This window comes from Babesia microti, chromosome III, assembly GCF_000691945.2.
Source record: "Babesia microti strain RI chromosome III, complete genome".
NCBI classification, from domain to species: domain Eukaryota; phylum Apicomplexa; class Aconoidasida; order Piroplasmida; family Babesiidae; genus Babesia; species Babesia microti.
The window spans coordinates 447,655-460,804 of record NC_027207.2 but is presented as its reverse complement, the minus strand read 5'-3'; the positions used below and the strand labels follow the sequence as shown (position 1 = coordinate 460,804).

The 13,150-nt window shown below is 44.8% G+C and overlaps 6 protein-coding genes and 1 non-coding gene across 7 annotated transcripts; 4 read left to right on the top strand and 3 right to left on the bottom strand.

Moving 5' to 3' along the window:
* Positions 1-255: 255 nt before the first annotated feature.
* Positions 256-4,707, top strand: BMR1_03g01295 (CCR4-NOT transcription complex subunit 1; the record flags this gene model as incomplete). Its single annotated transcript, XM_012793415.1, has 1 exon — positions 256-4,707. One exon carries the CDS (start codon positions 256-258, stop codon positions 4,705-4,707), a length of 4,452 nt encoding a protein of 1,483 aa, XP_012648869.1.
* A 378-nt stretch (positions 4,708-5,085) lies between these two features.
* On the top strand, positions 5,086-6,290 carry BMR1_03g01290 (replication factor C subunit 3/5; the record flags this gene model as incomplete). The annotated part of the gene is made up of 7 exons (XM_012793414.1): positions 5,086-5,470; positions 5,491-5,609; positions 5,667-5,774; positions 5,797-5,990; positions 6,013-6,082; positions 6,106-6,183; positions 6,204-6,290. The coding sequence occupies 7 exons, from the start codon at positions 5,086-5,088 to the stop codon at positions 6,288-6,290; spliced, it is 1,041 nt and encodes a 346-aa protein (XP_012648868.1).
* BMR1_03g01285 (hypothetical protein) lies at positions 6,525-6,795 on the bottom strand (the record flags this gene model as incomplete). The annotated part of the gene is given in 2 exon segments (XM_012793413.1): positions 6,525-6,659; positions 6,679-6,795. 2 exon segments carry the CDS (start codon positions 6,793-6,795, stop codon positions 6,525-6,527), a joined length of 252 nt encoding a protein of 83 aa, XP_012648867.1.
* On the top strand, positions 6,586-6,665 carry BMR1_03g01286. The gene has a single exon. It is a non-coding gene; the product is annotated as a tRNA-Leu (tRNA).
* Positions 7,129-8,657, bottom strand: BMR1_03g01271 (conserved Plasmodium protein, unknown function; the record flags this gene model as incomplete). The annotated part of the gene is made up of 6 exons (XM_021481918.1): positions 7,129-7,456; positions 7,533-7,855; positions 7,876-8,038; positions 8,059-8,126; positions 8,148-8,259; positions 8,281-8,657. The coding sequence occupies 6 exons, from the start codon at positions 8,655-8,657 to the stop codon at positions 7,129-7,131; spliced, it is 1,371 nt and encodes a 456-aa protein (XP_021338500.1).
* Positions 8,839-10,115, top strand: BMR1_03g01270 (RAP protein, putative; the record flags this gene model as incomplete). The annotated part of the gene is made up of 4 exons (XM_021481917.1): positions 8,839-8,879; positions 8,905-9,025; positions 9,046-9,762; positions 9,813-10,115. The coding sequence occupies 4 exons, from the start codon at positions 8,839-8,841 to the stop codon at positions 10,113-10,115; spliced, it is 1,182 nt and encodes a 393-aa protein (XP_021338499.1).
* On the bottom strand, positions 10,392-12,976 carry BMR1_03g01265 (pre-mRNA-splicing factor CDC5/CEF1; the record flags this gene model as incomplete). The annotated part of the gene is made up of 5 exons (XM_021481916.1): positions 10,392-11,111; positions 11,487-11,637; positions 11,659-12,213; positions 12,236-12,621; positions 12,644-12,976. The coding sequence occupies 5 exons, from the start codon at positions 12,974-12,976 to the stop codon at positions 10,392-10,394; spliced, it is 2,145 nt and encodes a 714-aa protein (XP_021338498.1).
* Between the last annotated feature and the right edge of the window lie 174 nt (positions 12,977-13,150).

The window sequence follows — 13,150 nt, the reverse complement described above, 5'->3', positions numbered from 1 at the left end:
TTGCAACGACAATGCCACCCAAGATTACACCTTCTGACACTTTATAGCGACAGATTCAACATATGTACAATATCAACATCACCAAACCACACAACGGTAAACTAGTAAAGGAGCAATCAACCGTCATACATTCTGCGGAAGGCAGTGGACCAGAGTGAGTCTAATCAGGCGAAAAGTAATATCGCAACAACAAAGCGGCCTTGCCAGTCCAAGTAGCAAGTCAAGAGACAGAAGAAGAGTAAGTTAAGGGCGAATATGGAGAGCGAAGTGGGCAAGTACCTCTCTCGTTTTTACAGCGGGGCCATAACCGTCCAGCAAATGACAGACATGATGCAAGCTATGGGAAGTAGTGCCAATGACTCCAAAAACTACAAGATATTTGAGGGTATTCTTAATGTGTTGCTGTCGGAGTGTAAATTTTACCCAAAGTACCCTGCAGAAGAACTAAGGCTAACGGCCGAACTTTTTGGGTCCCTCTTAGACAGGAAGCTTTTCCTCCACCGCATAGAGCAGCTGGCAGCTGCTCTGGATTTTATCCTCGAGGGACTGCGGCAAAGCGTAAGCACTAAGCTATATCAATTTGGGTATATTGCACTGATGCGTTTCCAGGGCAACGTAATGCAATACCCTTCCTTTGCGACTAGATTATCTACGATTCCTACCAACGATATAGCACTGGAAAGCCTGCAGCGTTCATGCATTGAATTTGTTAGGTCTCTGCCCGAGGAGGAGAGGAATCTTATTTGTCTGGACCAGGGCCCACCCGGGCCTAGACAACAAACTACAGCGCCCATAACCCATGGGGAAAATGACGTGCAAAGCCCCTTCCAGCTGATAAACCAGATAATAAAATGGGAAGGCACTAAGGAGGACCGTTCTGGCCTTGAACTGATCGGCACCAGCAAGCTAAAGGGGGGAATGGAATCTTTTGGCGCTGGAGAAATGGAGCGACTGATGGATAAGATCGCTGAGCACCCCTGCATAACCCCGCCCCGGGCCCAGATAGCAGAGAGAGTTTTCGGGGCGTTCAACAACATATGCGCGGCAAATGTATCAATCAAGGCCTCTGAGATAGCCCCGCTTATTGAACCACAGCATCTGAATTGGCTGTCCCTATACATCGTTAAGTGCCGGGCGAGCAAAGAGCCCAATCTGCAAGACGTATTCGTCAGATTTGTCGAGCTACTGGGGATACCCAAAATCTTTGACCTAGTGCTGACCATCACCTACGCATGCATTAAGGTCTGCCTCCAGTACACCGAAGAGCTGAAACTCTTGGCTTCATACCGAACGCTTTTGAAGAATTTAGGGCTATGGCTGGGGAAGGTGACTCTGGCAAGAGACGTGCCCATAATGTCAAGGCATGTGGATCTAAAAGCACTGACAATTGAAGCCTACGAACGGGGCCACCTCTATTGCATGCTACCATTCACGATCAAGACGCTCGAGGGGGTGCGGGAGAGCAAGATTTTCAAACCCCCAAACCCGTGGACTGTGGCACTGCTATCGCTTTTGATTGAGATCCATGACCTGCCGGACCTTAAGACAAACCTCGTCTTTGAGATAGCGCTGCTTTTTAATTCGATTGGAGTGGACATAGACAGCGAGCGGGGGAGGCTGAAGCGGAATAGCCTCGAGTCCAGAAGTAGGTCGCTGGACCCAGCAGATTTTGTCCCCCAGGTGGCACCGCAGGACGCAGCAAATACAGCAAACACAGCAAATACAGCAAATACAGCAAACACAGCAAATACAGCAAATACAGCAAATACAGCAAACACAGCAAATACAGCAAATACAGCAAACACAGCAAATACAGCAAATACAGCAAACACAGCAAATACAGCAAATACAGCAAACACAGCAAACACAGCAAATACAGCAAATACAGCAAACACAGCAAACACAGCAAATACAGCAAACACAGCAAACACAGCAAATACAGCAAATACAGCAAACATAGCAAACACAGTAAACACAGCGCATGCGGCACAGAATGCCTCGCTCGTAAACCTCATCGTGCATGTGATGAACAGGGGCCTCTTCACGGCCCATGGACTGGCCGTCGGAGAGGTAAAACCACCCATAGACACTCCCATACTCGAATACGGGGGCTACGCAGACATGTTTCTAAAACAATTACCCAAACTAGTGGTCATCTCGCCCACCATAGCCCTGTTCGAAATACAGCCGCACCTCAAGTCCATCATACCGCTGGCCGTGGACCGAGCGGTACGTAAAGTGCTGCCCGGAATAGAACGCCACTGCATATCCATTGCCAAGGTAGCCTCCATCCATCTGGTCTCAAAGGACTTTTCTGCCCACGACGGCGAACTGGCCCGCCGGGCCGCCCGTCTATCGGCCTCGTCCCTGGCTGGCTCCCTGGCACTGGTCACCTGCAAGGAGCCGCTGAGGCTGGCCTGCCATGAGTCCCTTCGACTGGCACTGCAGCAGCACAGGACAAAGGACAGCAATGACCAGATTTTGATCGAACAGATAGTCCAGGTTTTGACCAACGACAACCTAATGGTCATCAGCCAAATAGTGACAAAGGCGGTCGTCGAGCGGGCTTCAAAGCTGTTTGAAGATTTTTTCCCCTCCGAACCCCAGCCTTTTGGGGAGGTACCAATCAAGCTTCCTCCCTACCTACAGCTGTCCAACCCCCCCTCCCCGGCCCAGCTCAACGTCTACAGACACCTCGTATCTGAGGCCGAGGCCGAAGGGGCGGACGCGGCGCCAGAGCAGCAGGAGCCATCTCTCCGGGCCCAGGACGCGGTGCAGGCCGGTATTCGGGCCAGGGGGGAGGGGGACGCGGCGCAGGCCGCCGCCATTGGCGGCCCTCTCTACGAGCTGTCGTTCGACAGCGAGCTGGTGGCACACCTTTTACTGCTGTACTACAGGGCCGAGGACGAGGTAATGGCCCGGCAGGGCGGCGAAGCGGGGCCGCAAGCGCAGGACGTGGTCCGACTGATTGTCGACGGGCTGCCGCAGGGGCTCATCGCGTCTCTGGCGGAGGGGCTCGGGGATTCTTCAGCCCCGGCGAAGCAGGACATTTGCGAGGGGCTGTTGGGTCTTTTTTGCAGCTCGTTTTGGGGCTTCCAGCCCCGCGCCAAGCTGGCGACCCAGGCCGAGCCGGGCGGGCCCCCGCGGCGCACCGGCGGCGCCTTGGACGTAAGCCAGATAGCCGCGGGCCAGCAGCTGTTCCAGCGCATGATAAGGCGCTGGACAGCCCTGTGCCGTGATCCCATGATAAACACCCAAGGCACCCGCCTGGGGTACGTGTGGACCAAGTTTGACGAGAAGATGAGGCTATCATCCGCGATGGAGCGGCTGGGCAGGCCCGAGTTTTACAGGAGCCTCTTGCCTTGCGTCCCCGAGTCGGACTTTGACTGTCTGATCAAGCTGGTGCAGGGGATCGACCTGTTAGAGAAGCTCAAGGTCCCGGCCAACCTGCGGGCGCTGGTGGACGCTGCCTGCGACGACGCCTTGAATGGGGGTTTGGAGGGTGGGCAGCAGCGGACCTGCAGACTGTTTTTACAGCTTATAGACGGGTATCTCGCCACGCCAACATCTTTGGGCCTCACCGCCGCCTCTTTGATTGCCCAGGCGCTTTTGCGCCTCTTTCCCCTGTCCTCTTCGGAGGCCCCCTCGACCCCCTTTGGCGGGTGGTACAAAGTCGCCTCCCACGCCCACCTCACGACCAAGCTTCTCTCTGCCCCCGCGCAATGGCCGCTTCTTTTCCAGCTCCTCAAGCGCATTATTATACACGACTCTGCCTTCAACGGCCTGGCCGCGGAGGACTCCGGCTCCCAGGTGGCCATGATTCTTTGCGACATTTCCATCGGCTGCCCAGAGTTTATCGTAAAGTACCACATGCCGTTGCTATCGCACCTGCCCCAGTCCCGCAGGGACCTTTGGAACCTGGTCACCTCTGCGGCCCCCAGGAACTCGGTCATCCCGGATCCGCGCGCCTGTGACGAGGTCGAGCTGTTGCCGGGGTCGTCTGTGGATGTAGATCGTCCGATATTTAGCACGCTTCTTCTGCACGGGCCGCTGCTGGCGGCCATTGAACAGTTCTTAAGGAAGGTTGCCGCGCCGATCGACGACATTCAGGAGTTTGACCTTCTCGTTACGATTCGCAATTCTTTCTATTCGCACCTGCATCGCCTCCACCTGAGGCACAGACCCGATCTGCTGGCGGGCTCTGATTTTAGCGAGGACTGCCTCGACTATACGTTAACCCTACAGCTGCTCTTCTCGCTCTTGTCCCTGCAGTATGAGCGGTCTAGCGACGAGTCCCTGCAGGCGCAGCTCAATTCCCTCGTGTTGTTCCTCCTCATGTCGACCGAGGGGAACGTGCGCAAATGGCTGATCAAGGCGCTGACCGCTTTTCTGCGGTATCCCAACAGGCAGACGCTGCACTTTTCTAAGCTCTATCAGTGGCTGGTGCTGGAGGGCAGGGACGGCCAGCTGGGCTTTGAGCTCGTGCACGAGGTGTACACTGCGCTGAGCTGCCCAAAGCCGCAGGCCTGGGGAGTTACGCTCGTCCTGCTGGAGGTCCTCAAGATGGATGTTAGGTCAATGGGCGCCTTCGCCAACAGGCAGGAGTTCTTGGAGCAGCTCTTTGCCCTAGTGCATAGGCTTTTTGGCGGCGACGTGCCGGGTGCCCACTGCGACCCCGCCTGGAACACTTGGAATGGCCCTCATTAGGCAGGGAGATGAGATGATGATAGCTAGGGAGAGATGTTACGATAGGACTAATTGTGTATGCCCGTTAGTCTAGCAGGGAGATGAGATGATGATAGCTAGGGAGAGATGTTACGATAGGACTAATTGTGTATGCCCGTTAGTCTAGCAGGGAGATGAGATGATGATAGCTAGGGAGAGATGTTACGATAGGAGTAATTGTGTGTGCCCGTTAGTCTAGCAGGGTGGTCCTTTACCCATCACATCACTCTTGGCCCTCGCTACGCCTCCCCATTGCCAGTCGTAATTTGTCGTACCAAGTCCTACAGCTCCATATCTGAGCTCCCTGTCTGTCGAGTTCCGACGCCGCGCTGTAACATTGTAAACACACCTGCGGGCGCGATGCTCTGGATTGACAAATATGCCCCTAGAACCATTGCCGGGCTGGATTGCCACAGGGAAATCAATGAAGTTTTCACCCAATTGTGCAAGAGTTCTGACATTCCACATCTGATTTTGTATGGCCCTTCTGGGTCTGGCAAGAAGGCTCGGATTATGGTGTTACTAAGGGAAATATTCGGGGCGAAGGCTGACCACATAAAGGTAGAAACATTGACGGATAAGAACACAAACACAGAGATAACGGTTTCTCAGAGCCAATGCCACACCAATATCATGTGCAATGACCTGGGCACTCGGGATAGAGTTATTGTTCAAAATATAATTCGCTCACTTTGTGCCTCCTCCTTCACCTCATCTTTCTTTTCAAAGGGGCCTACATTTAGAGGTGAGGCTCCGCAGATTTAGTGTTCGTATTACACGACGCAGATTTTCTTTCGGAAGCCGCGCAGGCGGCGCTGAGAAGGACTTTGGAAAAGCATATACGAAATGCCAGGGTTTTCATGCACGTCAAAGAACTCTCACGGGTTTGTTGAATTTCATTTAATTAAAAACTTAACATTTTGTCTGCGTAACTAATACAGATAATGCCCCCTTTGAAAAGCCGCTGCCTTTGCATCCGATTGGGCCTGCCACGCAAGGAAGAAGTTGTTGCCGTGTTGCGAAACATTTGCACATACGAAAATATATCAGTGCGTTAAGGACTTAACGTAGACCTCGCAGGCGGACAACGCGTTATTGGAAAGGATCTGCGATGCAAGCGACCGGAATCTTAGGCGCTCAATTTTAACATTGGAAACTATTGCCACAAACGGCTTTGTCGATCCCATGACCAGCCTAACCCTGCCGTGGGAGAGATGCATTAAATCTATCGCAGAAGGAATAGCCACCAAGCAGACCGTTCAAAAGTTAGCTTCACTTTTCACACAGTCTGGCGGCACTGAGGACAAAGGTATACGAGCTATTTGTCTGCTGTATCCCTGGGTCAACTGTTTTGCAGGTAAGGCTCCACTTCTCATACAGTGTATCGCGACGTATCTGTTGAAGCACCCAAAGGCCAAAAACATGAATGCTATACTGGCGCATTTGGGGGCCCATTTTGTAAGTTATTCATCAACTAGTCTCACACAATGCGAATGGGATCTAGGGAAATTTGGCACATTGAGGCCTTTATAGCGCAGGCGATGGCACATTTGGCCAGGCAGTAGACTAGCTCTTTAATTTATAATCTATACGAGACATTGGTTATTAGACAGTTTTTGAAATAATAGGAGGTTGTACGATCGACCTACAATTATTTGGTGCTTATCGCACAGAGGAAATTAGTCAAATGATAGCAAAGCCACTGTTATTGTTCCATTTTTATACGTAATGCATTTACAGATAGATTCTATCCCAAGCCAACGCCTTGCGATACTGCGTGCGATATTGAAATGCTCAAACTATGCGTGGTAAATTGTCGTGCCTTCTGTTGTAGACGTAGTGATAAGGGGTGGTGGGGTAGGCAGGATGGCCGAGTGGTCTAAGGCGCCGCGTTCAGGTCGCGGTCCGAAAGGGCGTGGGTTCGAACCCCACTCCTGTCAATTACCAAATTACCTCTGTTTTCACATATCCCAGTGTTTCTGTAGGGGAACCTTCAGAGTCCTTCATTGGCAACTTTCGGCTGGATCGATTACACTCCATTGCATGACCTTGAAACATACCCGCCTCCATACACATATGTATGACTATCGCGCACAAATTTGCAATTTCATTGCTCTTCTACACATTTACAAACCACTTGATATATACTATATACTTTTGTTTAAAATTTATTTCTTAGTTTTAATATATGGAAAATTTGACTTAGATGTATTTGTATTAACTTAGATTTACTCTCTTAGCCCAGTTAAATTATAACATATTCCTACAAATTATACGCCAACTGTGAGAATCCATCATCTTAACTACTAAGGTATCAATCCCCAACAATAAATATTATATATAAAGATAATTCTTATTCTTGATTCTGTATGGAATTAAATTTCAATTCAAATGCAACAAAATTCACTTCTTGTTCCTAGTGCTTATGGGCTTGTGTGTCGTTAGCGATTGAATGTACTTGAACCCACTCCTAAATACTTTAAACCTATTTCTAGTATACATGACATCACCCTTTCGCCTAGTGCTTGGTAAGGCCTCATCCAATACCCTCTTATAAGTATCGTACGGTGCTAAATCATTGCAAACTTGAATCATTTGGGAAATAGCCTTAAGCTTGCTTTCGTGATCCCAGCCACGGGATCGCTCGAGAATTCTAATGGCGTGGATGACCATCTTGCGATATTTCCTATCTCGCGGCAAAGAGTGTGCCACGCACTGTAATGTGGGATATCTATATTATTCGCCATATTATAACAATTTAAAAGATGGGAGACACTATTAAATTATAACCATTAAACGACCTTTACCTCTCATTGCTAACCGCAATTGGTCTGCCTGCTTTGATTGACCCTACTACATCCTTTGGTACCATTGACTTAAAACCTGTGTTGTTTCTAAAGGGATGCACGTTAGTACCGTCAACCATATTTTCTTTAAGTGACTCTAACACTTGATTTATGGTTTCATCATCCCATCCAGTAGTAGATTTTTCACCCAATTCTATAATATTGCGCACCAAATTATTTAGCTCAGTAACCTTTTGGTCTAGTCGTGCAATGGGACAATGAGACCAATTAGTCACACCTCTAAAGGCTATTAAGGGTTCGAAAACTTCGGGCGGCAAAGGTGACTGGATTAATTGTGTTTTACTATGTGTTTTTGTGATTTGATTGAATTATCCAAATACCAATCGATTGTTGCTTCATCCAGATTTGTTCTTGTGCAAGCGTTTTTTAGTAAGTTTTCCATTGTTGCCCTTTTTGCAGCGTAGGGTGCTTCAAATTCACAATCTTCATTCACCAAATATGGTATACTAATTTTAGTGATAATTACCCAATCTTGGACAAGTATTTACTAACAGCCCTTTTAAATACCACATCAAAGCTGTCTGATAGTAATCCCTAGGTTAAATAAATACTCGCCTGTGGTATACTGGTAGTGAAGAGTGTCTGTTGTAACTTGGAAAATTCTCTAGCCTTTAGCACATCGTGTACCAAAGTTGTAACTTCGCTTTTATGGGAGAATAGTTCATTTCTGGATTAAAAATGTCATTACTCTATTGGATAGTTCGGCACACCATCGATCATAAGATCATATGACTTATTGGCAGTTGCATTATCTTCAATAAATGACCTTCTCTGACTTAATCGTCTACTCAAGTTGAACCACAATCTCTGCCTATTCAATTCTTTTAATTGGATCTCACTCAACCCATTATCATCTTTATTAGTGATTGTTTTGTTAGTTTTGATGATTACATCGCCAACTGTAGTTGATTGTAAAGTATCTATATTGGCTAGTTTTTCGTTGTATTGCTGTAAAATCTTCTCCAAATCATCCCTCCTCAACGATAAATATTTTTTAGAGGTTATGGGCGAATGTGTTGAGAAGAATCTAATATAATTCATACATATATGGCGACGGTGTATCATCTCCCCATTACATACTTAATATATACACATATATAGTGGTAATTTGGAACCAAAAAATATATGATATTGAAACATCGCAACATATTTCACATTTTTTACCACAAAAAGATCCTTTATTTTCCAAAATACAACAGATTTCATGGCACATCACAAAAAATATACACAAACTTGGATAGTCTAGATGATGATCAAATCATTTTTCTTTTGCAACAATTTTCTAGGGTAAATCACAAATCATATAGAGTAGATTGAATGAACAAACTATATGGCAACGCTTATGCATGAAATTGTCGCCAAATCTCTATGAATTTAATTTTGACAGGATCAAATCAATTCTCCATTCCGTATCACGCATCAACCATTTTCATGTAAGTACTCACAAAATTAGTTTGCTTTTACAAATAAACTTGTCAAATGCATTTTAACGCAATCGGTTATAGATTCTAGGTCTCTTACCCAAATTTTACTCGATCTTAAGGCCCTGCAATATCTGCATTCTAACGTCTTTAATTGCCTTGTTAATAAACATATTACAAGTGCTACTAAAGTAGATTTTTTCGATGCAATAATGCTTCTACATTTGGCTTCACATGTTAGGGTCAGAGATTTGAGTTTTATCAACAAAATCATAGATGTAATTGAAAGTAATGGGGTTTTTGAAAAAATCATGTTCGATACTGGTCTAGTTTCCAGTGTTATAAGGTCACTTGCCAGTTTGGACATAAGTCATCCCATATTTGACAAGTTTGTAAAGTCCAGTGCATCACTGTTGTACAAATTTAACCCACAGGAACTGTCCAACATCGCATTCTCAATCATTATGCAATCAAACTCCAGGCAGATGCCGTTGCATGAATTTATTAAAACAGAGTCCTTTGAAATATTCGTTATGTTGTGCAAAATGTGCCACAAAAATTTACATAAAATGGTACACATTGAAATTAATCAACTACGCACTGTTGGTTGGTATTTGTTTCCAAAACAAACGAAATCTAACGATGATACAATTCAACTATTTTCGCAAGAATTAAATGAATTAAAGGACTTCTTCAATGAAACTATGCAGGTTAAATTGGACTTCAAGCCTAATCCATCTAAATTGCAGGTATTTGTTTGTCTAAACACGCCATATTTTAATTAATATATCTAATGTAGCGTACCGTTACTAAATTGATTGGCGAATTGGGGTTGGACTTTGCCGAAGAATATCCCTTGGGACCATATTTAATAGACCTCGTATTGCCAAAACATCGAATTGCAATTGAGGTAAATGGGTTTTCTCACTTCTACGATCAAACAATACTGCATACGAGTAAAACTAGGCTAAAATATTCAATAGTGCAACGGATGGGTTGGAAAATTGCAGAAATCAATCATCATCAGTGGAAGAATATTAATCGCACCGACAGGTTACGTATACTACAAAGAACGCTCAAGCCTCTACTTGCTTACAATTAATTACTAGTCACTATTTCATGAAAATAGTAGCACATTCACATAAAAACGCACCATTTGAACAATCAATTGTACATTATATTGATCGATGCCTAGTTCTATTATCTAATAATTCAAATACCATAATTTCTAATCGTGCAAAAATTAGAAACTATAGCAAATATTTTATGATAATTATTGCATTACAATACATCTAAACATACGATAAATTGACATTGGCCGATACAGAAGTTCCTGTTGGATTATACTTACTCAAATTATTTACAATTGGAAACAACGCTATAAACACTTGAGTAAACGATATTTGGCCTGCAGATGTGCATGAAATTCTTCCTCAGATTCCAACTTATTCAATTCCCTCTTTTTAACTACCTCTGCAAAGTGAATATCTCTATCACCACTAACCAATTCAATCTTCCTCTTCAAATCCGCCAAATTATTATGCAAATTATCAATAGCTGTTTCTAGCTCCTCCACCTTTGCCTTATACCCACGGGTGTATACTAAATATCGCTTCTCAAGTTGTGTACAACGGTGTGAAGCAATTTTTACGTGCTTTAATAATCTGCTGCAATACAATTTTCTACTATCCAATCTTTCTTGCTCTAGTATTGATTGGTCAAAGCAGTACTTCTTCTGGTTTGTTGAGTAAATTATGCTGGAATAGGATTCCATCCATTGGTCAATTGAAAGCTCGATAGATAAACCATTCTGGAGTTGATATTCATAAACCCTCTTGTGCTCCGATTGGAGGAGTTCTTTGGCCTTTTCTTTTATTTCCGGATCAAAATCGTCCAGATCAGGTACCTCCTGTGCGGGAACTGCCCCCTTTTGAGGATAAGTAATAGAATCATTTGCCAGTAGCTTAAACATCTCATTATTGATTTCTTGCTCAATAATAAACGCCTCTGGATTGCTATTCCGGTCATACTGGTTCTCAATAACTATAGAACTGAAGATGAATGGACGAGGCAAGTTAAGTTCTATGGCACTAGATTTCTGAATAATCGAATGGTAAATAATTATAACACTTTAACTCAAGGTAAAATTAAAGGTTTTCACAATAATACACGTTTATACATATTCAAATACTTAATAGATGGATATTTGTTTAGGTGTAATGTAGTTATTAGATACCAAATAGCGGAGCTGCGTCAAACAGGCATGGACCAAGCATAGGAAATATGACCCAATATAACAGTGCTGATATTGACAACCCATCACGTATGAATTAGTTGTCAATATCCAATAGTCAGACCTCTTAATTGTAGCATTATGGGCAATGGAATACAATAAATAAGAAAATGTAATTAATTATATATAGACAGACAAAAATAACCATAAATAAACACCACATTTATCATGCATACTTACCACTTGTTTTATAGCACCTTTATCAACCTCCTCATCCGTCTTATTCTCAGGGAGAACAACTGAAGGCAGGTCAATCTCAATCTCCGATGTAGGTGCTGGGAGGTTTGCAATACTAGCCCGTACATGCAACTTCGCCATATCAAGTCGTGCCCTAAATGAATAATCAACCTACTTAGCCCCAATTGGATCCATATCCGTAGCAACACTTTCATTGTCCCTAAAGGGGGTGCCTCGGAATGGCGTTCCGGAAATTGAATTTTGGGCCCCGAAAGGAGTTGACCCCCAAATTTGTCCAATTACATTGGGGGTTCTTGCTGCACCCATTGGAGTACCTGGCTCACTAAGCATTGGATTTGTTCCCCCTTCTAATGGCGTTTGCATGGAACCCAATATTGCAGCGTTCCTTGCTTGTGTCATAATTGCATCTCCCTTTAGTGGCGTTCTTGGTGGGACAAAGGAAGATACAGTAGCAGAATCATCAAGACCTGCAGTTATGTTGGATACATTTACACCCATTTTGACAATTTCAACCATCTCATCATCTGCAATTTGGGGTTCAGGCAAGAGTAATTTAGATCGTTTCATCTGGGAAAAAGGGTTATGTTTCTCAAAAATCTCCAGCGCAGCTGGGAGATTTTCTTCCTGTAACCTCTTCAATTTTCTTAGATCATCCTTCTTAAATTTTGCCATTTCATCATCCCTCCTTTGCGCTTCCAATTGTACAAGCCTAAATGACCCTAATTGCATACCCTGCATTTGCAGTAGCTACGTCCACTTCGGGCTTCTCATCTTCGCCAACTGGATAAAATCCAACGGGTGGTTTTTGTTCCAGTGGCACTTCCTTTTCATAGTCAATTCGGATCTTCTTCAGCCTAGGCATTCCTGTTGTGATACCAGCGGCGAGCAATTCCCGCCTCTTTTGTAGCCCAGCTAATCGTCGTGTGTGTTCTAACATCTTTTCTCTGGCTTTTCGCTTTGCTTTTTTGCCTTGGGTATTGGCGAGCCTAGCCCTAGCTTCAGCAAGCATTTCTTTCTCATCATCATCCATGTCCACAGGATCAGCCATAGAAGGTTTGGTCTCGGGAAATGGGTCGATTTCACCAGGCTTGAGTTTCCTCGGATCATATCCATCCTCCTGAATCAACTATATAGCTTACATTTTCACGGCCCTGGGCCTTATCTAGAAGTCTCTCATAGTGTTCCAAGCACTGATAGGCAGTACGGCCTACTAGTGGTCCTATGGTTCGCCATTGTGTAGGAAATAATTTGGCTAGGTGTAACAACTTTTCCTCTTCTTCCCTAGTCCACTCAGTTTTACGTACATATGGGCTAAGCCATTCATACCATCTAGCCTTACATTGTTTGGAAGATTTTCTGACGAGCAGGGATGCTACACGGGACCAATTGTTTAGGCCATATTTCATAACAGCGGCTTTGAGTACTTCATCTTCACTGTTTTTCCAAACACCACCCTTCACTTGGATTCTCATTTTGACTAGGCAATATCATTACATAAATAACACTAATAACCGGCAATTTGATCTTATATAAATGATTATTTTTATGTTATAAATTCAATATTTCACCTGAAATGACACATGTTCCAATGCATTTTAATACCAATATGCATTAACATACTAGTGGTTGTGGTGCTGCCTTAACCT